Source organism: Pongo abelii, chromosome 7 (genome assembly GCF_028885655.2).
Source record: "Pongo abelii isolate AG06213 chromosome 7, NHGRI_mPonAbe1-v2.0_pri, whole genome shotgun sequence".
In the NCBI taxonomy this organism is placed as follows: Eukaryota; Metazoa; Chordata; class Mammalia; order Primates; family Hominidae; genus Pongo; species Pongo abelii.
Genome location: NC_071992.2, coordinates 29,821,765 through 29,848,583, shown reverse-complemented (window position 1 = coordinate 29,848,583; position 26,819 = coordinate 29,821,765). Strand labels below are relative to the sequence as shown.

At 49.3% G+C, this 26,819-nt stretch overlaps 1 protein-coding gene across 1 annotated transcript in view; it reads left to right on the top strand.

Moving 5' to 3' along the window:
- The first annotated feature begins 16,396 nt into the window (after positions 1–16,396).
- The window catches only part of SCARA5 (scavenger receptor class A member 5), a 124,038-nt gene continuing 113,615 nt past the window's right edge, over positions 16,397–26,819 (top strand). Inside the window, exons 1-2 of the mRNA XM_002818942.6 lie at positions 16,397–16,813; positions 21,378–21,504. Coding sequence (XP_002818988.2) covers positions 21,393–21,504 — 112 coding nt within the window. The 5' untranslated portion in view covers positions 16,397–16,813; positions 21,378–21,392. The remainder of the gene's footprint in view (positions 16,814–21,377; positions 21,505–26,819) is intronic.

The window sequence follows — 26,819 nt, the reverse complement described above, 5'->3', positions numbered from 1 at the left end:
GGTTCATCACGCATGCTCATGGGTGCGTTAGTCAGCTCAGCTGCTGTGACCAAGTGCCACAGGCTGGGAGGCTTCAGTAACAGAAATTGGTTTTCTCACAGTTCTGGAGGCTGGAAGTATGAGGTCGAAGTGTCGGCAGGGTTGGTTTCTCCTGTGTCCTCCGTCCTTGGTTTGTGGACGGCCGCCTTCTCCCTGTCCTCACATGGTCATGACTCCACATGTATGTGTGTGTGTGTGTGTGTGCCCCTGGGTGAGCTTCTGTGTGTCCTAATCTCTTGTTATGAGGACACCAATCCTATTGATTAAGGTCTACCCAAATGGCTTCAGTTTACCCTAATTACCTCTTCAAAGACACTGTTTCCAAATACAGTCATAGTCTGAGGAACTGGGGGGAACTTCAACATATGACTTTTGGGGGTAGAAAATTCAGCCCCTAACAACTGCTTGCTGTTCCTAGAACCAAGGGAGGCCCAGGGTAGAGGTGGACAAGGCCCTGCTGCTGGCCCCTGGGAAGAAGCAGCAGCCTGCACTCTAGCAGGGATGAGGAAATGATATCTGTCAGCCAAAGCCAAACCAAGAGCAGCATGAAGAGCAAAGGGGCGTCTGTGGGGAGAGGGTCTGGTTGCCTGGGAGCTGAGCCTCTTCCTGCAGAACCATGCCTCTGGGAGGCAGGGAGGGAGTCCAGTTGTTGGCTCTGCGGGGTTGAAGTTCAAGGCCTCTTCAAGGCTCTTCTGACTCTTCTGAGGTCTCCCCTCTCTGCAAAGGGTCGTATTCTTGACGTCAAGTGGGTGAGGAGTGAAGAGGCTGTGTTTGTGTCAGTCAAGTGTCCAAACAAACAATTGCATAAGTCAGAGAGGGGACTGCAGAGTCACGTTTCCCCAGGTTTTCGTGAGCCCGTCCCACAGACGTTCCTTCTGAGCCCGTCCACCTGGAGGGCAGGGTTCTCCATATGAGCAGCTTTGCAAAATGAACACGCCTTAGTCCTCCCTCTCCTCCCCATACATCATATGTCCTTTTCCTTCCAGAGTGCAAGAAAGGCGGGTTATTTTAGAAACAAGGGTGTATCCTTTCTTCCTGGGTGTGGTTAAGGATCGGTCCTTCTAGAACTTTTACATGCAAGTCACCAGGGTGTCTTGATCAAAGGCTGGTTCTGATTCAGCAGGTCTGGGGCTGGAGCTGGAGAAGCTGTGTTTCCAGCAGGCTCCCAGGTCTGCAGCCACACACAGGGTAGTGCTGTGGAAGAAGAAGTCAGGAGCGCCGGATCTGGGCCCTGCCTCCGCCTAGGATGCCCAGATAAGTTACCTTTTCAGGCCACAGCCTCCCTATCTCCAAAGTGGAGGAATGGATGCCATAAACCCAATAGTCCCTCTGGCTCTCACATTCTAAGAGACTAACTTGAAATTCTCCAAAAGCATAGGGCACAGTGTCCCAAATGACCACGGAACTGGATGAAGAAATGGGAAGGAAAGAGCAGGTAGAAAGCTGTGCAGCCCTAGGGGGAGCAGTTCCCAGCAAACAGTGTGAGTGGCGCCCCCTGGATTTGTGTGATGGAGCGTCCCTGGGTTACCAGGCAAACCTTCTTAACTCTGTTCATTCCTTTAGCTCTTGACTTCCTGCAAAAGCTCCTTCCCATGTAGAATACATCGACAATTCTTAGGAAAACTGCTGTGTACTTGAAGGATTCGCTGTTCCTCCAACATCCTGCTAATGACAGGTCCCCTGACTCCCTGAGAAGTGCTCTATCTGCTTCATCAAGAAGCGTGAGGCATAAAGAAGGCCTGGTGCCTGGAAGGGGAAGCTTGGGAGCTATTTAGTAACATGAGAGAGCTATTTAGTAACATGAGTAAAATAGCTTGCCAAGCTATTTTAGTAACATGAGACTGCAAGCTCGGGTGTGCTGGTCTGAATGCTGGAACATTAGCTCCAAAGAGGCCTGGGAAGCCTGCAGGGCTCAGGGAGGCCAAGGGTGTGGGCTTGGCATGTTGGCACCTGGATGCTTGGGTTCAGCCGTCAGCAGCAGGCCTGTGGTCTCCCAAGATTCTGCCGTCAGCCTGCAGATCAACCGTGCCCTGGAATGGACTCCGTGCATGCCCAATTTTAGGAGATGTGGTGGGGAGAAGTCCCCTCAGAGAAGAAAACAGGAAAACAGGCCTTACTTCCAGGGAGGATGGTTTCCAAAGGAGGGGTCCATCCATCAGCCTGCGGGCGGGGACACATAAGAGTTGGAAGGAACCGGAGAGTTTTTCTTACTGGCTCTTACTGATCCAGAATGCGCATGCTGGGATCACAGCATGTGTGGAGGGCTGTGGAGGGAGAGGAGCCTGGAGGGGCTTTCTCTTTCCATCTGCTGCGGCAGTGGATGACCACCCAAGGAAGGGGACCAACTGGAGATTCAGCAGTGCTCCCATGCTCATGGTACCCGCTGGCTGCATTGGAGACACACGGGGACGTGGGGACACTAGGGCAGAAGGGCCATTGTTACTCAGGTGCAGTTTTCGGGACTCAGCCCCTGCCTCCAGCTGAGATCTGGTTGCTGGGTCCCTGGCAGCTGCCCTGTACTCATTCAAGGAACTGGCAGTTTCCAGGGAGCGACAATGAGATTCACGAGCCTGCTCCTGACACGTGCTAAAATCCCGGTGCATGCAGCTGCTCTGTCAGGCCCGTGTTGGCATGTGTGTGGCAGACAGCCAGTGCCTGCTGAGGAGGCGGCCAAATGTACCCACCCAGAGAGAGAGAAATATGACCTACAGTACAAGATGGTCACTCACTCTTGCCAGTGGCCCCTTTTAGCTTATCTCAGCGGTTCGTAGGAAACAGACACTTAATTCCAGCAGTTCTTCATTCTAACTCAGTCATGAACTTTGATTTGAGGTTTTCACGCATAAGAAATTGCAATAGGAATTAGAAGACTAGGGAAGCTATTGCTCTAGGAACGGATCTACCCTGAGAAGTATACACACATGCACACCCTTCCCAAGGAACATACCGAGGAATACAGGGATACAATACTTTAATGTTGACCATCCCCTCTGTGCTGAACTCCTACTGCCTCCCCAGGGGAATCTCCAGAGCTCATGAGCAGACAGGGCTTATAGGAGTGACCTGTGGAAACAGTAGCCACACTTTTTCTTTTCTTTCCTTTTTTTTTTTTTTTTTTTTTGAGACAGGGTCTCACTGTGTCACCCAGGCTGGAGTATAGTGGTACAATCATGGCTCATTGCACCTTCAACCTCCTGGGCTCAAGTGATCCTCCCACCTCAGCCTCTCCAGTAGCTGAAACCACAGGTGTGTGCCACCATGCCTGGATAATTTATTTTTGTATTTTGTCTATGTTGCCCAGGCTGATCTCCAACTCCTGGGCTCAAGCAACCCTTTCACTTCAGCCTCCCAATGTTCTGAGGTTACAGGTGCGAGTCACCATGCCTGGCCATGGCCAGATTATTCTGACACTTTCTTCTCTTCTTCTTTTGGGCGAGCGAGAGATCAGACCTGCAGTGTCATGAACAGTGAGGCAGGACTTCTCTGAGAGTCTCACAGGCCTGCCTTGAATCAACATTAGCTGAAGGATAAGTACGCTGTATTTGTGTTTTAACCATGCCTTTTATCTTATGGGTTTTGATGCCTTGACATCTAGGGCCTTGCTAACCCTGAAAGGACAGCCCCTGATAGGGCTAACCAATTCCTAGAGACAGTAACTTTCTCTCAAGCCAAAAAAAAAAAAAAAAAAAGCATGCTTTTCAAATGTAAATTAACCTTTCCAGCCAGAGTAGGCTCAGGGAGACCCCAGCATAGCCACGTGGTGGAAGAAGATTTATGGACAGAAAGATGAAAGTGATGTACAGAAAATGGGAGTGAGGTTCAGAAACAGCCAGTTTGGTTACAGCTCAGTGTTCGCCTTATTTGAACATGGTTTGAGCAGTTCACCCCCTTTGATTGGCCAAAACTCAGTGATTGGCACAAGAGTAGGTTACAGTTTGTTTACATCTCCATTTAGGTTATAGTTTGCTTTGTACAGTGAAAGCTTTAGGCTGAACTTAAAATATGTAAGGAGGCAGCATTAGGCTGAACTTCATTTAATACCAGCCAACTCCAAAGCTGCTCACCCTGCCTCATCCATTCTTTCTGGCTCTTGACTGTAGCTCCCCCATCTCCCTCTGCCTCCTGACCAGCTCTGGTGCTTTCCTGTGTGGTCCCCTGTGGTATGACATGCTCCCTTCTCTAGGGAACTGTGAGTAACAAACTACCTTTTCAATAGAAGTTGTCTCCTGATCTATTGGCTTCACTATAGCTCACATTTTCTATTAATATAGTATGTTTTGAAACAATTTCCATACACACAGAGAAGCAAAAAGACTCATGCCATTCCTGTGGTCATGATGAAGAAATACAGGCTGAATGCCAAATAGCTACAAGTGGGATTATAAGAGCTGGGCACAGTGCCCAGGGAATCAGCATCCAGCTGGGGAGAGGGGGCTGGTGGGGTTGCCCAGATCTTCAGTCCTGAGCTTTACAGGGTATCGCCAGTGGTTTGGTTTTAGCAGATTGCAGGCTGATACGAGTTGTAAATGACACAAAGCTGAGATTAGCTAATACTAAGAAAGCACAATCAGAATTCAAATGATATCAACAGGCTAGAGTCATGAATGGAAGCTGTATTAGTGTGTTTTCATACTGCTATGAAGAACTGCCTGAGATTGGGCAATTTATAAAGGAAAGAGGTTTAATTGACTCATAGCTCAGCATGGCTGAGGAGGCCTCAGGAAACTTACAATTATGGTGGAAGGTGAAGGGGAAGCAAGGCAACTTCTTCACAAGGTGGCAGGAAGGAGAAGTGCAGAGCAAAGGGGGAAGAGCCCCTTATAAAACCATCACATCTCGCGAGAACCCACTCGCTATCATGAGACCAGCTTGGGGAAGCTGCCCCCATGATTCAGTTACCTGCACCTGGTCTCTCCCCTGATATGTGGGGATTATGGGGATAATAATTCAAGATAAGATTTGGGTGCGGATACAAAGCCTAACTGTATCGGAAGCTAACAAGATGAAATGTAACTGGGGATAAATGTAAAGTATTCCATTCAGGGTCCAAAAGCTACCTGCACAAGAGCAAGATTGGAATAACAATAACAAAAATCCACCTGGTTTACTAGTGGCCTGTGGGTAAAGGTGGCTTGGGTAACAGGCTCAGTATAAGTCAACAGTGTGGAGTTGCAGTTAAGCAATGCATTTGGCCTCAGGCTGTGACAGCAAAGAATTTCCTCCAAAACAAGGGGGCAATTACCTCACAGTGCCATATATCCATGGACCTGGGTTCAATGTCAAGTGGTCCATTTTAACAAGTTTTTTAAAAGAGAATAGGCTGTCCAGAAAAGGGTGGCCAGCCTGGTGAAGGGTCTAGATACAGCCATATACAGAATGATATAAAAATTAATTAAAAACAATCATGGATGACACAATCACAGTAACGAATTAGTGTAAAATTATATGACCGAAACATTTTTAAAATTAAAGAAGTAAATGGAACTTTGGGTTAAATATGAAAGTCAAATACAACCAGTTATCTCTTCTGCCTTTAGAATCCCACTAAAACAACTGTAAACTTGGTCAAAGAGAATGGTTGAGACAAGGCAACAAAATTCTAGAAGCTGAAAAGCAGAAAAACAAGTGCTAACTGACTTGGCAGACTCAAGAAAAATTGAATCCTAATTTGGGAGTTGGCAAAGCGGAGAGACTGGAGAACAATCTAATTTGAAAACGAATCTGACAGTTGTAAAACATAGCCCCCCAATTCTTTGACACCCCCCCCCAGTAATAGATGACATCTATGTCTTCTCCCCTTGGATGTGGGCATGCCTGGGACTTCCACCATCCATAGAGTGCAGTGGGAAGGATGCTGTAGAACTTCTGGAGCTAGTTCAGAAGAGGCCACGCATCCTCTGCCCGGTGGTCCAGAAATGCTTGCTCTGAGGATGCTCCCTCTCAGATCCCCACCATCCTGCCTGGAGAAATCCAGCCACATGGAAAGCCCATGTGCAGGTGGTCCAGTAGACAGTCCCAGCTGAGTCCAGCCTTCACGTCATAGCTGAAAAATGATCTAAACAAAAGGATGATCTAACTCTATGAGGAGGATGGGGGAAGGCATGTATATGGGTGGGAAATAGAGTAAAAGAGAGATAAGTCTTTTCCTTACAGTTGGAATGGATAATCATAAGACTGAAAAAAAGAAAAAGAAATAGCAGTATAATTATGTTATTTAGAAAAGTGGAGATAAATATAAAAAGTAAGACTTGAAGGGTGGGAAATTGGTGCCTATGGGAAACAGGATATGGGTTTGAGAGGCTGGGGAGCTGTTGCTTTCATGATAAGCCTCATAGAACTATATGATGATGATGATCATGACGATGACGATGATGATAATGATGATGATTACAGATGGGATCTTGCTGGAGTGCAGTGGTGCAATCATAGCTCATTGCAGCCTTGAACTCCCGGGCTCAAGTGATCCTGCTGCCTCAGCCTTTCTAGTAGCTAGGACTACAGGCGCGAGCCACCCCACTCAGCTATGGTTATTTTTTAAATTATTAAAAATACATGCGTATCTTTGATAAATATAAGATCTAAATTAAACAAAGAAAACCTTCACTTTGCACTAGCCGTGATATGTGTTATGTTTCAGGAAGGAAGAGAAGGAAATAAATTATATCACTTTATATTCTGATTCCTCACTCTTTTCCTCCATTTCCTCTTTCGTCTCTCCCTCTCTCTCTTTCTCTCTTTTTCCATTTATTTGCCTTATTTTCCTCTCTTTTATCTCCATCATTCCTTCTCAATTTTTCTTCACCTTCATTTCTTTTTTTTCTCATTTTTTCTCTTTCTGGTATAATATGCAGCTGAAATATATTTGTTAGTATTACTTATTAGGTTTATTGAATACAATATTTCCTGTTTTTAGTTCTTACTATTAAAAACATGCATGAAATGTTCTTTCTTTTCCCCAACCAAAGCAAACTAAACACAAAGTCAGTTGTAAGCTACTTTTTATCAAGGTGGAAAAAGTTTTCTTCTAATGGCTTTCTTTGACCTGGGAGAGGTATCAGGGGTTAGTGGGTGCAGGCAGCCACCCAGTGCGGGAAACTACTCTGTGAGACTTCCATGCAGTACAGATTACCCAAGCTCTGATTAAGCAATTCCATTGGTAGGGAATTTCCAGGCATCAGTCAGGGTTCTGGGGTCCAGACAGCTCAGTGGTGAATAAGAACTTCTGTATATTTGGTTGCATTCCCTCTCCCTCTAGGATAGTTCAGAGAAAACTTACATCTCTGCATGACAGCCCTTCATGTATCTGAGAACACAGTCATGTCCCCTTGCATAGTTTCTTCTCTGGGTTAAGCACTGCATTTTACTGTTGGTCTCTGGACCCTTCACCAACCTAGTCACCCTGGTGGGCACCCTCTAAGTTTTGATTAAATCTTTCAGAAGCACCTAGAACTAAACATACTACACCAACTGTGAGCTCATTAATGCAGGGCTCAAAGGCTCTGCATCCTCAATCTTTTGCTCATCCTGCTTTTACTAATGCAGCTTAAGTTTTGAATGCAAGTTGAGTATCCGAATCTGAAAATCCAAAATCTGAAATGCTCCAAAATTCGAAAGTTTTGAGTGTCAACATGACACTTAAAATGAAATGCTCATTGCAGTATGTAGGATTTAGAATTTTCAAATTAGGGATGTTGAGCTGGAATCTAAAAAAATCTGAAATCCAGGCCAGGCATGGTGGTCCAGGCCCACAATCCCAGCACTTTGGGAGGCTGAGGTGGGAGGATTGTTTGAGCCCAGGAGTCTGAGACCAGCCTAAGCATCATAGCAAGACCCTGTCTCTACAAAAGATAAAATAATTAGCCGGGCGTGGTGTTGTGTGCCTGTAGTCCCAGGCTGAGGTGAGTGGACCACTTAAGCCCGAGAGGTCAAGGCTTCAGGGAACTGTGATCAGGCCACTGTATTCTAGCCTGGGCAACAGAGCAAGACCCTTTCTCAGAAAAACAAACAAACAAACAAACACCCTGAAATCTAAAACACTTCCGGTCTCAAGCATTTTCGATAAAGTTTACTCAACTGGTAGCTGTTTTCCCCAACTGTTTCTGACTTCCATCAACCTCAAAGCCATCTCCAATGTAAGATTCTTTCTTATGTGCCTGGAGAAGCCTGGTGTTCCATATCCTGTATGTGAGAGGTGCTTTTTCCCAACATGGGTGTCTATTTTGCTCCATCCCACTAAATTCCTTCTTACAAGTTTTGGCCCCAAATCTTACCCTGTTTTGAGAAGTTTCTTATGATTCATTTGAATAAACATGTTTGGCTACCAATTACAAATTACCCCCATTAAAATGATATCATAATCTAATTCTCAAATTTTACATCATCTCAGCTCCAAGAGAGATCCCTTAAAGGGTACCCTGGGTCGTTGAGTCTGACAAAATAAGCAGCTCCAGTTAAGGCTGGCTCTTGGGTCTCTGGGGTATGAACGTGACACGGAGGAAGCTCATCGACTTTGCTGTCTACAACCCTGGACCGGTGTCAGAAAACCTGGGCTGTCTCACGGAATCCATCATTCCCACACTCTGGGAAAAGAATTAGAATGAGCCAAGCACATCAAGATGAAGCAGATGGTTGGGTGGATTCCATGACAGCGCAGGGAACTCCACAAGGCAGAGAACCTTGCTCCTGCTGTCTTGGACTCAGTGCCAGCTGTCAGCAGCTGGACTCTGGAGAGAGAGCCCCATCATCGTGATTAATACTCCATTTGTCAGGGGCTGCTAACTCTGAAAAATAACAGTAAGGCTGACATTGGAGAAGTGCTTCAGCGTTTTCAAAGCTCCTTTCCCTCATAACCACCCTTGAGATGGATGGTAAGGCCGGAAAATAGTAACCCGGTATTGCAGATTCTTTTGAACTCAGGTTCAAAGAAGTTTTGTGACTTGCCTACCTCACAGGGCTGAGGAGGGTGGAGATGGGAGTCAAGACCAGGCTTCATGGCTCAGAATCCAGTGTTTGCTCCACGAAGCTTCTCTGAGGTCTACCATCCATATCACCAACCGTTCTGTGGTGAGCAGGTCTATGCAAACCTACTGCCATGTCCTAGGTAGGCACAAGATGAGATGGTGGAACCCCACACCAACACCCCCTATCTCAGGGCTTATATACCATAGGGAAGGGTTATAATGTGGATTTGCTAAGGGCAGGATTTACGTCAAGGTTGTTTTGACCCAACGGCAGGATTCACGGTAAGTATGTGAAAGTAGAACTCTTAGAGACATTCATGGAACTGGGGTGAATCGGAAGTCAACATGGCAGGTCAGCATCCAAGATGGAGTTCCTTCAGTCTCCACACCAACTGGTCAGAGTGAGCTTATTATCTGCTCTGGGCCTGTCACTGGGCTAGATGCTGAAGAAGGACCCGCAAGGGTAGAACATACGGACCAGGCCCTTAATGAGCTCAGCGCAACCAGAGGTGTGTTGTTCAGGCCCTTGAGCAGGTGGTCAGCCCTTAGCACTGGAATTATCTAGGGAAGCTGAGGCCCAGCTGGAAGACGAGGCTCCAGAGGAGAGGCAAAGTCTGAGTTGGCCTTGAAGGGGAGCTGTGCTGGGGAGTCTGGAAGGTGGTGGTGAAGGGCAGGTAGTGCCAGAGGCTCAGTAGGTGGGCATGGGAGTGAGAGGGATAAGAGAAGGAGTGTGGGTATCATGGTGGCAGAGGACAGGATGGAGGAGGCTAGCGGGCAGGGGTGGCCCCTTGCCTTGAGCAAGGTGTTCAGGCCACTTGCATTTATAGGGCTGAGGTGCAGGATGGGAGACAATGACAAATGGGACGTGACCCCTTCCTCAGGAAGGGGACAGGTAAGATGGTCTTACTGTCCTTTCGGGACTGATGGCTCCTCCTCACACTCCACTAGTGTGGGCGTCTTTTACGATGTGGCACTTGGAGCAGTAGGCCTTAACATTTTTCTAAAATTATTTTCAATGATTGAGAAAGTCGTCTCTACTACCAATGTCAGCTCAGAATTTCCCTCAGTGCATGCTGTGGAACACTAGCCTTATTCTCTGTTCAAGTGAGAATGGAGAAGCCTTAACACTACATCCCCCTCTTGGAGGATTACCAGGCTCAAGAGCACCTTAAAGGCTCTGATAAGTCCTGCAATAAAGGCAAGCTTTTGGCTTTCACCAGAGAATCCTTTTTCAAGGGACTCCTAGGACCATCTCATGAGGTTTGTCAGTGGCCTCTCAGCCACTGTCTAATCCCACTGTCTATTCTGTGATATGGAGTTATTATTTTTATGTCCCTTGACAACACAGAGACCAAGAAGCTTAGTGATTGTCCAGTGATGTGCATTTAGGAATGATCAGATTGAAGTCCAAGACTTGACACTGTAAGTGTAGGGATTTACCCCTAATTCAGCATTTTGTGACAGTGGCATTTGTTGCTGACATGCCTGCTTTCCTAGCTAAGCATATAAATTAGTGTGCTGAGGATAAATAATCTGAGTTATCTTTTTATGAAGTTACTGTATTTTTTTTCTTTTTTCTTTTTTTTGGGGGGGGGGGCAGAGTCTCACTCTGTCACCCAGGTTGGAGTGCAATGGTGTGATCTCAGCTTACTGCAACCTCTGCCTCCCAGATTCAAGCAATTCTCCTGCCTCAGCCTCCTGAGAAGCGGGATTACAGGCACCTGCCACTACGCCCAGCTGATTTTGTATTTTTAGTAAAGATGGGGTTTTGTCATGTTGGCGAGGCTGATTTTGAACTCCTGGCCTCAAGTGATCCTCCCACCTCAGCCTCTCAAACTGTTGGGATTACAGGCATGAGCCACCGTGCCTGGCCATTTTTTCTAATTAATAAAGTACTCATAATTTTGAGGGGAGAGGGGAATACAGAAAATTATAGAGGAGGAAATCCAAATAAAAATGTTAAAAGCTGGGCTGCTTTCTGACTTGGAGGCTGCTTTTCTCAGATCTGTTTTTCCTCCCTGAGATCTAGCTACTGCTGGCTGGGGTTAGGGACCTTGTGGGTCTGGGTGGTTGACGGATTTCAGTTCAGACTGGATGAACAGACTTCAGTTCAGACTGGATGGATACTTTGAGATAAACAATAAGACGACAAATCAGAAAACATTTATGTTATTGATTGAATACAATTTTACGAAGGCTAAATTCTTATTTCATGTGTACAATTATTTTTACCAAAATGAACTCCTAAACAAGATCATGTTCATTATATGATTAAATGTTACTTTTTAAAAATGATAAATACAAATTCTGAGTTTTGAAAGATTACATACTTTTTTTTTAAAGACAGAGTCTCACTCTGTCACCCAGGCTGGAGTGCAGTGGCATAATCTCAGCTCACTGCAACCTCTGCTTCCAGAGTTCAAGTGATTCTCCTGCCTCAGCCTCCCAAGTAGCTGGGATTACAGATGCATGCCACCATGTCCAGCTGATTTTTGTATTTTTAGTAGAGTCAGGGTTTCACCATCTTGGCCATGGCTGGTCTCCAACTCCTGGCCTCAAGTGATCCGCCTGCTTCGGACTCCCAAAGTGCTGGGATTACAGGCGGGAGCCACCGCACCCAGCTGATTACATACTTCTCACCAAGATATTTTTACAAAGCTGAACAATAATGAAAGATAAACACTGGTTTGTAAACAATGGACAAAAATTGCTTTTGAAAAGCACTTATATTTCATGTGAACCAGGTTAAAAAGTAACCGAAAAGAAAATACTAAAGGTAAACATTTTAGAGTGTATTTTTGTAGAGTGTGCCGCAGATAAAGAAATAGCAAGGTCCCTGGGGTAGTTAAATTCAAAGAGACAGAAAGGAGAATGAGTGGTGCCAGTGGCTGGAGGACAGGGGACAGGGAGTTGTTGAATGAGTGGAGTTTCAGTATTGAAAGATGAAAAGAGTTCTGGAGACTGGTTGAACATCAATGCAAATGTACTTAACACTACTGAACTATGTATTTAAAAACAGTTAGGGCTGAGCATGGTGGCTCATACCTGTGATCCCAGCACTTTAGGAGGCCGAGGCGGGTGGATCATTTCAGTTTGAGACCAGCCTGGCCAACAAGGCGAACCCCCCGTCTCTACTAAAAATACCTTAAAATTAGCTGGGCATGGTGGTGCACCCCTGTAATCCCAGCTACTTGGGAGGCTGAGGCTGGAGAATTGCTTAAGCCCAGGAGGTGGAGGTTGCAGCAAGCCGAGATCACGCCACTGCACTCCAGCCTGGGCCACAGAGTAAGACTCTGTCTCAATAAATAAATAAATAAATAAATAAATAAATAAATAAATAAATGAGGGTTAGGATGGCAAATTTTATGCAATGTGTATTTTACCACAATGAATTTTTTAAAAAGTTTAAACAAGAAATAGCAAACTATAATTAAGAAATACGTAAAAAAAAAAAAAAAAAGAAGCAAAAATATGAACAGTACAGGATCGATGTGTTCCCTGGGAGAAGACAGAGACAAAAAAGAAGGGTGTGGCCTCAGCCCCACTCTGTGCTCAGGGTGAGACCCAGGCTTCCCTCTCCCCTGACCTCATCTCTCTGGCCACTGCATCCTCTGTGCTCCGGCCACTGGGCCTTTCTCTGCCCCTCCGGCATGTCCAGTGGGTTTCCATACTGAGGCCTCTGAGCCTTCTGTTCCCTGTGCCTGATGCTGTTTCCTCAGATTGTCACACAACCAATATTTCTTGAGCATGTACTGTGTGCCAGGCACCCTGCTAGGCATTTTGAAGCACTCAAGTGAGCTGCTTTCCTGGAGCTGCTGTTCTAGCAGACAGTAAGCAAAACCAAGCAGGGTGAGGGGAACTGAGAGTGGCAAGGGGTGTGTAGCAATTCTATTTATTTATTTATTTGAGATGGGGTCTCACTTTATCACCCAGGCTGGAGTGCAGTGGCACAATCTCGGCTCACTGCAGCTTCGGCCTGCCTGGTTCAAGTGATTCTCCCACCTCGGCCTCCTGAGTAGCTGGGACTACAGGTGCCTGCTACTGCACCCAGCTAATTTTTGTATTTTTGGTAGAGACGGGGTTTCACCATGTTGACCAGGCTGGTCTCAAACTCCTGACCTTAAGTGATCCTCCCACTTTGGCCTCCCAAAGTGCTGGGGTTGCAGGCATGAGCCACCATGCCTGGCCTGTGGGTAGGAGTCATTAGGCTCAGCAGCATGAAGAAGGTGACATTTGAGAAAAGATAGGAATGAGGCAAAGAAGTTAGTTGTGCAAACATCTGGTGGAACCACTCCAGGCAGATGGAACAGCCAACCCCAAGCCATAGGGCAGGACCTGCTGGTGTAACGGGCCCAGAGTTCAAGTCAACAATCAGACTTAATTAAATAATTAAAGGCGCTCAACTTCATGAGTCATCAGGAAAATGCAAATTAAAACCACAATATGGCACCTCTACAACGCACCAGAGCAGGGAAAATGGAATAAACATCACTGACACTGATGAGGACAAGGAATAAGTGTAGTTTCATCCCCTGCTGGATATAAACTAGTACAACCACCATGGGAAACTCTTCGGCAGTGTCCACCAAAGCTGAACACAGGGCCACCCTATGCCCTGGCGATTCCATGCCCAGGTATATGCCCAAGAGAATGGCATCCATATGTTCCCCAGAAGACACACACAAGAATGCTCACAGCAGCACCATTTATAAGAGTCAAAAATGGAGGCCGGACATGGTGGCTCACACCTATAATCCCAGCACTTTGGCAGGTGGAGGCGGGAGGATCGCTCGAGGTCAGAAGTTTGAGACCAGCCTGGGCAAGATAGCAAGACCTCATCTCTACAAAGGATTTTTAAAAGTTAGCTGGGTGTGGTGGTGCGTGCTTGTAGCCACAGCTACTCAGGAGTTTGAGGTGGGAGGATCACTTGAGCCTGGGAGGTCGAGGCTGCAGTGAGCTATGATTGCGCCACTGTATTCCGACCTGGGTGACAAAGTGACATCCTACCTATAGAAAAAACAAACTGAAAAAGCTTGGTCCCTCCATTTTAAATACTGAGATTTCATAGATGAAACTACTTCAGAAGTCTATTCAACCCTCCTCTATCAAGGCAATCACATTTTCATTCAGCTTCTTGGGGGGAAAATGCCTACTACAAATGCCATCCATGATTGAATGGAAGCGAATCATTTTGGGGACAATTCTGATTTTAGTGGCAAGGAGGTATCTGAGCTAAGAGCTGCCGGGAGGACTCTCACTCATGAGAAAACCAGCCCTCCAGGTCATTCCTATACTTCACTGTCAAATCTCCCTTTGCCTGTTCATAATAGACACAGATTGGAAACATCTCAAATCCCCGTCAGCAGGAGACCGATATACACATTGTGTGTGGTATGTGCCTATCAAGCAATAGGACTCAGTGCTGCTAACAGTGCAGGAGGTGGGAAGATAAGCAAGGACGAGCATGGAGTCCTCACATGGCAGAAAGGCAGAGGATCAAGCAAGCTCACTCCTGCAAGCCCTTTCTACCGCATCCCGAATACATTCATGACTCAAATACCCCCACAAAGGCCCCACCTCCCAACACTGTTGCAATGGAGATTACGTTTCCAATGCATGAATTTTGGGGGGCACATTTAGTCCATAGCACTAACTACCACATTTCTTGCTAATATACACATCTATTTAGGGAAGGTCTTTGGACATCACTTTTTTTTTTTAAGACAGAGTCTTGTTCTGTTACCCAGTCTGAGGTGCAGTGGTGCGATCACAGCTCACTGCAGCCTCAAACTCCTGGGCTCAGTTGATCCTCCCATCTCAGCCTCCCAAGCACCTGGGACTACAGGTGTGCATCACCATGCCCAGCTATTGTTTGTATTATTATTTTTTGTAGAGGCAGGGTTTTGTCATGTTGCCCAGGCTGATTGGACATCATATTTTGAGCACATTTCTGGCTGTTTTTAAGATTACATTCCTAGGAATATTGGTGAATTGATGGTGGACAAAAATATTTGTTTCCCCTTGAGAGGCAGTGGTACAGGGGAGGGGTTAAGGGCATAGACCCTAGAGTCACACTGCCTAGGGTTGAATCCTAGCTCTGCCACTTACTGGCTACAAGACCCTGGACAAGTCACTTCCTCTCTGTCTCTGTAAATGAGCATAATAGCAGTACCTGCCCCAGGGGATTGTTGAATAGGTTCAATGAGCTAATATATAAGAAACACATGGTATATGCTATAAAGTGTTGTCTTCTTCTTTTCCTTCTCCTCCTCCGCTCCCTGGTATTATTATCATAATGATACAATTATCACTTGTTCTTTCTGTAAAATGGAGTTTGATGTTGGAGCTGCTTCCCAGGCAGTCAGGCAGGGCAGTTACTGAGAATGAGGAAGGCGTTTCTGACTCAGCTGTGGGCGGGCAGCTGCAGTGACACAGCTGAGTCTTGGCAAACACTTTTCATGTACGAAGCCTGACCCTGGAGTCTTGAGGCTGAACTTTTCACCAACAAACAGGAATGCATTCATGAACGTTACCTCTGAGTGCTGTCCTCTGGAAGCCATCTGCATAGCCTAACTATGCCACCCTGGCTCGGACCATTATGGGGATTTCTCTGATGTCCCTGATACTACCACCTCAATCTGAATTTAGCAGCTCCCTTCACATCTGGTTAGATCGCCTTTAAAAAGAATTTTTTTTTTAGAGATGGGGTCTCACTATGTTGCCCAGGCTGGTCTTGAACTTGCGGGTGGGCTCAAGCAATCCTCCCACCTCAGCCTCCCAAAGTGCTGGGATCACAGGTGTGGGTTACTGCACCCGGCCTGGATCTCCTTTTTCAAACGTAAGCAATCATGCTCAGGTTTAGGGTTATTCGTGCCTCGGTCCCCCTCCCATACTGAATTGCTATGGACAGCCAGCTAGTCTTCGTCCTGCAACCCCCAGCCCCTGTGCAGTGTTAATGAGCCAGAAACGCTGATTTTGCCGCTGAGTTCCGTGGAACCCCCTGGGGCATTTTCCTGACTACCCCCAGTGTGGCCAATCCGTGTCCACTGGGGATGAATGTGACTCCAGGACAATACATGAAGTAACTCTGTGCCAAGTTTGGTGAATGAATTGAGCCATGCCAATTCTGTCCTATAAATAAATTTACAAGACTGGTTTTCTTGCGTGGCTCATAAGCCAGGTCTAGCTGCCACTCTCCCAGAAGTCTTCCAAAAAGTATTTTGAGCAGGGCCTTTAGACCGGGGTGGTAGAGTCCCAAGGCCAAGGCCGACCGCGCTGCTCTGGGCCCGGCGGGCGTTCCCACTTGGGGCTGTAATGCCACGATTGGCCGCAGGAGGGGGGCCGTATTCCAGACCCCACTGCAGAAGCCTCCGCAACTGCTCCAAGAACTTTATTTTATACAGACTGGCGGCGAGAGCAGCTGCAGTTCGCATCTCAGGCAGTACCTAGAGGAGCTGCCGGTGCCTCCTCAGAACATCTCCTGATCGCTACCCAGGACCAGGCACCAAGGACAGGGAGTCCCAGGCGCATACCCCCCATTCTGGGTCCGCCAGGCCCAGACCCCCGCTCTGCCACAGGTTGCATCTTGACCTGGTCCTCCTGCAGAAGTGGCCCCTGTGGTCCTGCGCTGAGACTCGTCCCTGGGCGCCCCTGCAGCCCCTTTCTATGACTCCATCTGGATTTGGCTGGCTGTGGGGACGCGGTCCGAGGGGCGGCCTGGGTCTCAGCGTGGTGGCAGCCAGCTCTCTGGCCACCATGGCGAATGCCGGGATCTGAGGGGACAAGGCTCTACAGCCTCAGCCAGGGGCACTCAGGTGAGTCTTGGTACTAATTTTGTCCTATCTCCTGGGCATGCTGTCTCAAAGACAGCTGGAGGAGACTGGAATGAACTGGATGGAGAGGAGTACAGAGTTTGGGAAACTTCAGACCTAGAGCCTGGAGGTGCCTTCTCCAGGTGGGAAGGTCCCCGCTAGCTGGGCCCTCATCCAACTGCCCGGGCTGGAGAGTGTGAGCCTGCATTTGGGGTGCCAGAGGGAAGCTATTGCCTTGGTGGCTACTCCACCTGACTCATGTCACAGCCCAAGAGCCTACTCAGGGTGCAGATGGCTCAGGTGACAGCTCCTCTCCATGGCTTCGTGTGTGTGCATGTGTGTGTGTGCATGTGTGTGTATGCATGTGTGTGCGTGTGCATGTGCCAGTGGTGGGATATATGTGGGGAGAGGTTATTTCTAAAACATCTGTCTCTGTCCAGCTTTGGGTTATGATTTAGCTTAACTAAGTACAGTTAGAGGAGGAAAACATTTAAAACCTCCTTAGCGATTCTCTGGAGAAGGGCCACACTCATGTGATTTTTCTCCTTGGTTTTGATGAGTTTAAAGTGAGGTAATCCAAAGAAAAGCCATAAAGCCTGCAGAGTTAGATGCTGGTACCCAGAGAAACTGACTTGGGAGCAGCAAGTGAGGCTCGTGCTACCCACTCAGAGGAGGAATTAACGGAGTCCTTTTGATCTCCAGAGGAGGATTGAAGACCCAGGGTCCTGATATCAGCCCTAGATTGCATTTGCAATTGCCTTTTGCAAAGGGAACTTCAAACAGCTTTGTTTCTGGGACTGGCTAGGTAGGAGGGAGGCCTTGGGAACCTGGGTACCCCCTTACCTGGCTGCCAGGCAGAGTCAGAAGATGCTGGGGCGTGCTTTTTCTCATCAGACTGCCACCAGCTCCCCTGAGTGACCTTGTTCATAAAGTCATGCCACATGCATTATCTCACGGGAGGCTCACAGTGACCCTGGGTGACCAGCAGCTACCCACCTTCCCATCTTAGAGGTGATGTACCTGAGGCTGAATGAGGTCAGGTGATTGAGCCAAGTTCCCCCAAGAAACCAATACGCAGAGGAGCTAGGATGGGAGCCCTTGGCTTCTGTGTTCCCTGCATTCCTGCAGAGAGCCAGGCCTGCAGGGCGCAGATGGCCCCAGGGCACAGGGCTGCAGGGCACAGATGGCTGAGGGCTTTTCCAGCTCTAAAATGCAGAATCTAGAAGCAGATCCCTGGCTCTGAACCTGACCTTCTAAGTGCCTTGGGTGAAATTGTCTGGAAGTAAATCATGACTGCCAAGAGGTTAGTGGAGAGGGTGACCCCTCCCTGTTAGAACAAGACCTCCCTCTTTGAGTTGCAAGTTGAAGTCCAGTCTCCTTGGGCTTCATCCACAGGTCACTGTGGCTTCCACATCTCACCCATGTGCTTCAAGCTCTCAGAGCCCTGCCTCAGTCCCAGGATCCCCACCTGCTGGAGTACACTGGCTAGCAGTCTGAGGTGGGATTCTCTTCTCTGCCTGATCTGGGGCCCAGAAAGTGGTCACCAAAAGGGGCTGACATGCAATTCCCAAACAAAGCAACCCTGCAGCTGAGCCAGTGCCCTGTGTGGGAAAACTGTGCTCGGGGCCTCTTCCCGCTCTGATATCCATTCCTTCCTTTGCCTCTTTGGTCTGGGATGGCTTAGCTTTAAAATGGGAGGGTCGGAATGCAAATGCCATCAGCCTGCTCCCATCACAGTGCTCCTGGGAGGAGCACTTGCCATCAGTTTCATCTTCTAGAGCACAGACTTGGTCCAAAGACAGTAAGATCCATGATCTGAGGGTCCCAATGCCTACCCCCTTCCCCAAGAAAGAAAAACAGTCCCCAAGAAACCCTGGGCAGACAGAACATGCGTAGGTTTCATTTCCAAGTAACAAACAAGAATAGAGTTGTCTGAGCTTTTCCAAGCCCTGTGCACTCACATCTGGCCCCGCTCGGCCCCAGCCCTTCTCCCCAGCAGCTCCCCTGGGCTCCTGCTGGACCAGCTGAGGGGTGGGGAGGAGGAAGGAGATAGCCGCCTTTCACACACATTCTGGCTAACAAGCCGTGCATTCCAGCCCCGTCCCAGGAGCTGACCAGAAGAGGAGGAAGGTGGAAATGGCAGTGGGGCCTCACACCTCCACTCCCCAGGGGCAGCGCCCTGTCTAGCTCTGTGTGGCCTCTGGGAAGTAGAGGCTATTGCCTTTGGCAGAGGGAGGATTATTGCAGGCAAAAGAGACATTGGCCTCCTGCTTCACAGCCCCCCAAGGAGCGAAGCCAGAGGGAGGGGTGCCACACACAGTGCTCGTGAAACGAGGGAGGGTCCCTTGCAGCTTAGCAGTGCTGGAGCTGCCTGGGGCCCCACCTAGAGGCCCTGCCTGGGTGGAGGCATTGGGTGGAGGGCCGGAATTGGGAGCCCAGTGAACTGGACACCACTGCAGCACAGGGAAGCCAGAGTGGGTGGTGTCTGGGGCAGGGAGGAGAGATCCTGGCAGAGCCGAGGACCACCCCCTGTTCCATCCCTCCCATAGGCTGGAGGAGAGGCCCACAGATACTGGGAGCCCCAAGGCTGTGCGTGTGCACATGCGTGTGTGTGCCCATTGTGGGGATGTACAGAAGGGCTAACAGCAGAGGCCTCCAGCCCTCCTGGGTCGTTGGAAGGACATGTATACAGTGACTGGTCAGTTCTGGTCTCTTCTCATCCCAAATGTCAGAGGTCTCTGGAGGCCAAGCTCAAGTCATGAAAACAGGGGGTTCAGCTGGGTGAAGTGGCTCACACCTGTAATCTCAGCACTTTGGGAGGCTGAGGCCAGTGGAGCGCTTGACTCCAAGAGTTCCAGACCAGCCTGGCCAACATGGTAAAACCCCATCTCTGCAAAAAACTAGCTGGACGTGGTGGCTTGTGCCTGTAATCCCAGCTATTCAGGAGGCTGGGTTGGGAGGATCACTTGAGCCCAGGAGGTGGAGGTTGCAGTGAGCCAAGACTGCACCACTGCCATCCAGCCTGGGCAACGGAGTGAGACCCTGTCTCAAAAAAAAAAAAAAAAAAAAAGAAGAAAGAAAATACGGAATTCATGTTTTGCTCTGCTGCAGAGCAACCCTGCCAGCCTCCTTCCCTGATTATGTCTATTTATGAGAGTTGCCACGCCTCCTTGCCTACCCTCCCTCTGAAGAGAAACTGATTGACTGATCTCTCAATCAACAGGCATTGTCCCCCCACTGCCACCTGCCAGCCCTGCATCCTCTCCTCCCAGCTTCCTCTGGGTCGAAGGGTTGAGTTTGCTCCATACTGGGCCTGGGACCCATCCTCATGGGGCTTTTACCTTCTAAAGGATTTATTATTTAAACAAACAAAAAAAGCTGTTCTTTGGTTAAATGTCCAGATAGTTAAAGAGAATCAGAAGCAAAGGTCAAGATAAACTCGTGGCTGGAACCTTGATGAAAGTAGAGAATAATTTGTAAAGTCACTGAGCATTTATGTGACAAAAACAATATCAAGTAATTGATGTAAATACTTTGTAATTTGGCTTAAAAAACAGATTATTCTCATTACGTAAGGAATGCAAATGCGTCATAGAAAACCCAGAAAATCTGAAAGCAAAAAGAAATATTAAATCCCCACAATCCCTTCCAGCCAGAGTTCTGTAATACATTTCTCACCCGGAGCCATCACAGTGTCTTACATCCACACACACCTTACGCGTGCATCTCTTACAAAATGGGATCGTGTTGTACACATTGTTGCGTCAACAGGCTGTTTCCTTTCAAAGAGCATAGGATTCTCCTAAGTCAATATATATGCTCCTGGACCATCATGGTGTAGACCCAGAGACCCTGTGAGTCAGCCTCTGGGGGCCATGCAGACAGAAGCCCTCCCCTGGCCTAAAGCTGCCCAGATGCTTAGTGCCTGGGGGTTCCTGCAGAGGCTCCCTGCTCCTTGGGCCCCACCACAGTAGAGGAATCCCTGCTGTGGTCCTACTGAGCCAAGCTCCTTCCAACATGCCAGCCCCGTTGGATTTGGGAGCAGTCCTGGTCTGCTCAGCTTTGTTTGCAAGTGGTGCCTGTACCCTCTTTGAATGCCCCTTCGTGTCTTGTTTCCTTCCTTCATTTCCAACACAGAACAGAAGCTCAAGTCTCTCTGGCATGCCCCGGGCTTCTGAGGGCTCAGAGCCTGCTCCCAGGTCACCTTTTGAGTCATCAGGGTTCCCTCCTCCTGGCCCCACCCAGTGTAACCCACAGTGGCCCCAGCTCAGGATTCCAGTCCCACTGAGAGTTGTTGAAAGGAACAGACACATCCCACCATCAGAAAGGCCCAAGGGCCTTGGTCTTCTGAAGCCCTGAGGAAGCTGGGGGTGGAGGCATCATGGCCCCAAAGACCTGGAGGATGGCACCTGGGTCCTGGTGATGAGCAGAGAGTCCTGGTGTTCAGGCTCAGGGTCAGGGGTGGGCACCTTGTTCTATCCATTTGCTTCTGTTTCCACCACAGTTGATTCTCTGTCTCTCTCCCTGCCTTCGTCCTCCCTCTCCTCCCCTCTTGCCTTCTCTGCAGCTGTTGCAGGGCGTGATGGAGAACAAAGCTATGTACCTACACACCGTCAGCAACTGTGACACCAGCTCCATCTGTGAGGATTCCTTTGATGGCAGGAGCCTGTCCAAGCTGAACCTGTGTGAGGATGGTGAGTGCAGCTGGCTCAGACTTGGGGCACAAGATCTGGCCTGGGGGTGGGGAAGGAGCCCTACCCCCACCCGACCTTGCCATTGCCTTTAAGTGCTTGTGACCTCCTCATGTAATAGTGCATATATTGAACTTTATGCTTTAAAAGGTCTTCTCCGTGGGTTTTCTCATTCATTCACTTCAACAAACCTGTCAGCAAGATGAGTACTCATTTTACATATGGAAAGATTACACAGCCCATCAGTCTTATGGTGGTCCAGCATGAAGCCTTCTGACTCCGAGGGCCATGCTTCTGCTCCTGAGAGAGTGAGACTGGGGTCAGGCAAGGGCCTCTGAGCCAGTCAGTGCAGACCCTCTCAGGTGAGGAGGGGGGCCTCCCACCCGCTTCCTGAAGCACTCGTGAGGGGCAAACAGCTCTCCAAGGTGCTCATCCTGCCCCTGGGTGCAAGGCCCTGGTCTTGCCACAGAAAGGGGTCCCCAGGCCAGTGACCCAGAAGGACTTGCATCTCAGGGGCTGCTTATTTGCTAAAACCCCGGAGATCCAAGTGATGCAGCTTCCTTTGGAGGAGCCCACAGCGCTTTTCCACCAGCTTGGCTCCTGTGCACCCAGTAGATGACTGGTAAATTCTTGCTGCATGCAGCACATGTCAGAGAGGAGAACATCGTCCCCATGTCAAAGAGAAATAGAATTAAGCTTACTGAAGAGCCTTGCAAAGACTTCCAGCCAAGGAGAGACAGACCTTTTCCTCTCTTGTTTTGCTCCACTCTGCCAACTGCCTCTTGAAATTACTCAAGAGCAATGACTCCACTCTTCTCTTCCTCCAACCCTGCATTCCTCCCACCAGGCGCTGAGTGTAGGGAAAGAACCATGGTGGCTTAGAGAGGCAGGGAGTGGGGAGGGTCTCTGCAGGCAGAGGACACAAGGAGATCTGGGCTTCTGACCAATGAACCTGCTCACCCAACCCTAGGATTGTCCACCATGGTGGCTTTTCTTCCAGATTCCAATCGACAAACATATTCTGAGGATCCACGATGTGTCAGGCCAGGGTGAGCAGCCGGGGATTCTCCAAAGACAAATTAAACCAGTCTCTGTCCTCAAACGGCTTATGATCCCAGTAGAAGAGGCTGGCATGGGAACAACTGCCTATAATATAAAGTAGGCCAAAATGTGTGTGAATAATGAAGTCAGGCGAGCAGAGGGCTTTCTGGAAAAGGGCTGGAAGACTGAATAAGATTGTCTAAGAGAAGAGGTGGGAAAGATATTCCTACTTGTGTGACACCAAGCTGGGTTAGGGTTTCTGGAAGGCTCATGCCACTCGGGCGGAGGAGAAGGCCTGGGGTTCTGGTCCCATGCAGAGCTCCCATCAGTCCATCAGCAAAGGGGAAGGTGGCGTCCATATCCACTGGCACATCGGCAAAGGGGCTTGGTTTGGCAAGAAAGACTGGGTACAGCACAGTGGGGTGATTGGAGAGGACCATCATGGCCAGCCTGGGGGGCCTCAGGGGTGGGAGGGGTCAGATGTCCCTGGGACCACCATACCCTCTTCCCAGTACCTCATCTTACTCTCCTTTTTTCTGAACCCCAGATTGTTTTCTAAAAAAGCTCATTTGGACCAGAACGACTGGAAATTAACAGCAACCCTAGTCACTGCGCCTTCTGGGCCCCTCCGCTGTGGGGAGCTCTGTCAGAGGGCACTTTGAGAGCCATGCTAGCCATGTCCTGTCCCAGGGTTCCCTGAGGCTAGGGCCCAGGTGCAGGGCAGACAGCAGAGGTTGAGAGGTGTGGAGTCCAGGCTGGCTCGCACCTGCTGGGCCTCTGTGGGCCTCAGTGTACTCATCTCAGGCTGACTCGTGCCTCCTGGGCATGTGACCCTATGTGGGCCTCAGTGTACTTATCTGCCAAATGGGGATGCAGGAGGGTATCTCTGAGGTCCTATCTGGTTCTAGAATTCTGTGTGTAAAATTGGACCTGGCCATTGAATTAGGAGTGTGGCTCTTTTCAACCCCAAGTCAGAGTATGACACCATGCTGGGCAAAGCATGGCTGTGGCTCCCACTTCAGCAGGAGTGAAAACTCGGGTGCTGACAATGTGCCCAAGAGCTCCTGTGCCTCTCCCCTCTGTGCTGCCCCAACCTTGGCAGGGAATCTCTGACTCACTCACTTGGGGCTTCTGCCCTTAGAAGGGTGCTCCCCTGGCATCCTCCAGCATGCATTACTGCCCCCTCCCACTTGGTCCGTGCTCTCACCTCCTCCAGGACTTAGGTCAGCTCCCACCTTCTCCAAGGCCTGAGTTTCCATCCCCCTTTCCCTGACTCTTTTTTCCATTCTTCCATGGTCTGACTTCCTCATGACACTGTAGTCTCCTTAGTTACATGTATCATTTATTATCCATTCCCCACGGCATGAATATAGGCTGGACCACAGCAGGCATCTCTGTTTTGTTTACTGATGTCTCTCAAGCCCAGCATACAGTAGGTGCTCACTAGGCATTTTTTGAATGAATGGATGAATGGATGGATGGATGAATGAAGGGAATAGATGGATGGATGGATGGATGAATGGATGGATGGATGAATGAATGGATAGACAGATGAATGAATGGATGGATGGATGGATGGATGGATGGCTGAATGGTTGAATGAATGAAGGGATGGATGGATGAATAGATGGATGGATGAAAGGATGGATGAATGGATGGATGGGTGAATGGATGGATGAATGAATGGATGGATGGATGAATGAATGGATATATGAATGAATGAATAAATGGATGAATAATGAATGGATGGATGGATAGCTGGATGGATGAATGGATGGATGGATGAATGGATGGATGGATGAATGAATGGATGGATGGATGAATGAATGGATGGATGGATGAATGAATGGATAGATGAATGAATAAATAGATGAATGAATGAATGCATGGATAAACAGAGGGGTCCTTGAAGTCTATATGTGGCAAAGCATTCACCATCTACACCTGATTGCCGAATTCTCTGGGTCCATCTTCATTCCTGGCTGCCAGATTGGGGACTGGAATATGGGGAACCCAGGCAGAGTAGAGTATTGAGATGAAGCCAGTGACTTCAAAGCTTGTGGGCTTCCAGTTTGATTTTTTCCCCTTTTCCTTTCATTTCAAAGAGGAAAATGATGAGCTTGACTTGGGGAAATTCAAGCCAGATTTGATCTGTTTCTAAAGGGTTTTGCTGCATCTTTGATCCTTATCTCTGCGGAGTGAAATGGGAGAGGAAGAGGAAGGGGTGGGGCCAGGCAGGGAGGGAGGAGGGGGAAGGTGGAAAGAGATGGGAAAGGAAGAGAGAGCTAGCACCCCGAACCCAATCAGGGCTGCCCTTGAGCCTTTATTTAGTAAATGAAGATGGTGAAGTGTGAGGCCCAGGACAAGCTCCAAGTCCCTTACAGGTCTTCCTCCTTCAATGGAGGGTGAGAGGTGGGAAGAGGGGAAGAGAGATGGCACTTCTTGTTGGAGGCTGGCCATGGGGATAGTGGGATCAGGGGAGGCAAAGTCCCAAAAGTACAGCCCCGACATGAAGGTAAGATGCAGCCTTCCCTGGCAGTGGGACATGCTGAGTCCCGGGTCCGGTCCCCAGCAGGCTCCCCAGTGTTCCTGCTGGGTGTGATGAGCTGCCCCACTCTCATGGCCCGTGTGCTGTGGAGTGCAGGTCTCATCTTCACTGAGACCCGCGAGGTCAGGACTGTGTTTTGCTCCTCTTGGAATTCTTCTGGGACCTTGTAGGTGGCAGGTGTCCAGGAAGTCTTTGTGATTGTTGGTCAGTGATGTGGTAAGTCCACTCAAGTCATTAGTGGTGGAGCTGGAACTGGACTCTGAGTCTCCTTACCTGGGATACAGGCTCCTTCCCAGGATGGGGATTTCATGGGGTTGGGCTGATGATGCCAAGTTGTGACTCCCTTCACCTCTGGATTTGGAACCAATTGGGAAATAGACAAGGAGGCACATGGGAATCCAAGTGCAGAATCTGCCTTAAGCCTGGAAAAGCTCTGTTCACGATGTGGCTGCTGGCACCCCCAACAGACACTCACCCCGCCAGCAAGTGTGAGTGCCCCTGTCCAGGCACCAGCCTTCACCTGGTTCACCCACACGCACTCTCCTGCCCATCCACCTGAGAAACAGGGACAAGAAATGCCAGGTTACAGACAGCTCACCCATTGGACAAGGTAGCACTTCCTGGAGGCAGAAGTGCTGAGGAGTCCCTCTTTTATGGGCTTGGGCAGGTGGTCGGTCCAGAGATGAAAGGAGCTCCCTGCAGAAACCACCAGAGGTGAGAGCAGGAAAAGCAAGGGAGGAGGTGAGGGGACACCCTCGGGATATGGGCTGAGCGGGGGCTCAATGCCCAGGGAGCTTCCTCAGCGCAGAGGAAGGGACCCTCCCCTAGCAGAGCAGCTCCTGCAGGCACCATTCCACTTCTGCACAGGACCTGCTGTTTTTTTCTCTTTCGTTCTCGCCCCTCATCTCTCTTCACCCTCCCTGCCTTTATCCCTTCCCTTTCTTCACTTGCCAGGTGAGATGGGAAGAGGAGGGACTGTTGGGTGCCATGGTTCTCTGTCCCCTCCCTGAGCAGCCACCTTGCCCAGCTTCTCCGGCTCGTCTGTCCCTGCATCCTTCAAGGCCCTGCAGGCACCTCTTGCTCTCTGATGCCTTTAGGGCCTCCCTTCTCTGCATGCCTGGGCGGGGCCACCTCTGGAATCTGCCTCCTCCCTTGCGTCTTGGCCATTGCTGTCCTCCTCGGGGCCCACTGTTGATGGAAGGCCCCATCCTCCTCACCTCGTGGATCCTGGGCAATAGCCGAGCATCCTCCTGTGGGGCTGGAACTGCTTGGAAGGGCCAAGCCCAAATAGGACCTGGAAGGTTCCTGAGCCAAGCTGCCTCTGGCGGCCTCTGATGGATGCTCACTCACACCACCCTCTGAACAGAACCCCAGGCACCGGTGATCTGGCCTCCCTCCTCCCTCCCCTCCCACCTTCCTTTTTCCCACCTTGGTTTCCCCGATATGCAGCCGGGGCCTCTCCAGTCTGGTGCCAGGAGGTGGAGGAGGAGGCCAATCTGGGAGTGGGTGGGGACTGGCTGGGCCTGGTTCCTCCACAGCACTTTCTGAGGGCCAGAGAGAGGTGTTAGTGTCAGAAAAATACTGCAGTCCCATTCGCCCCCACGGCCCCAGCCCCCTCCACTCGTGGCGTCATCCATGGCCGCAAATGGGACCTGGGGGTAATGAGTTACACATGCTCCTGGCAGCTGCCGATGCCTGCAGCCGGGCCGCTCGCTGCCTCCAGGCCCAG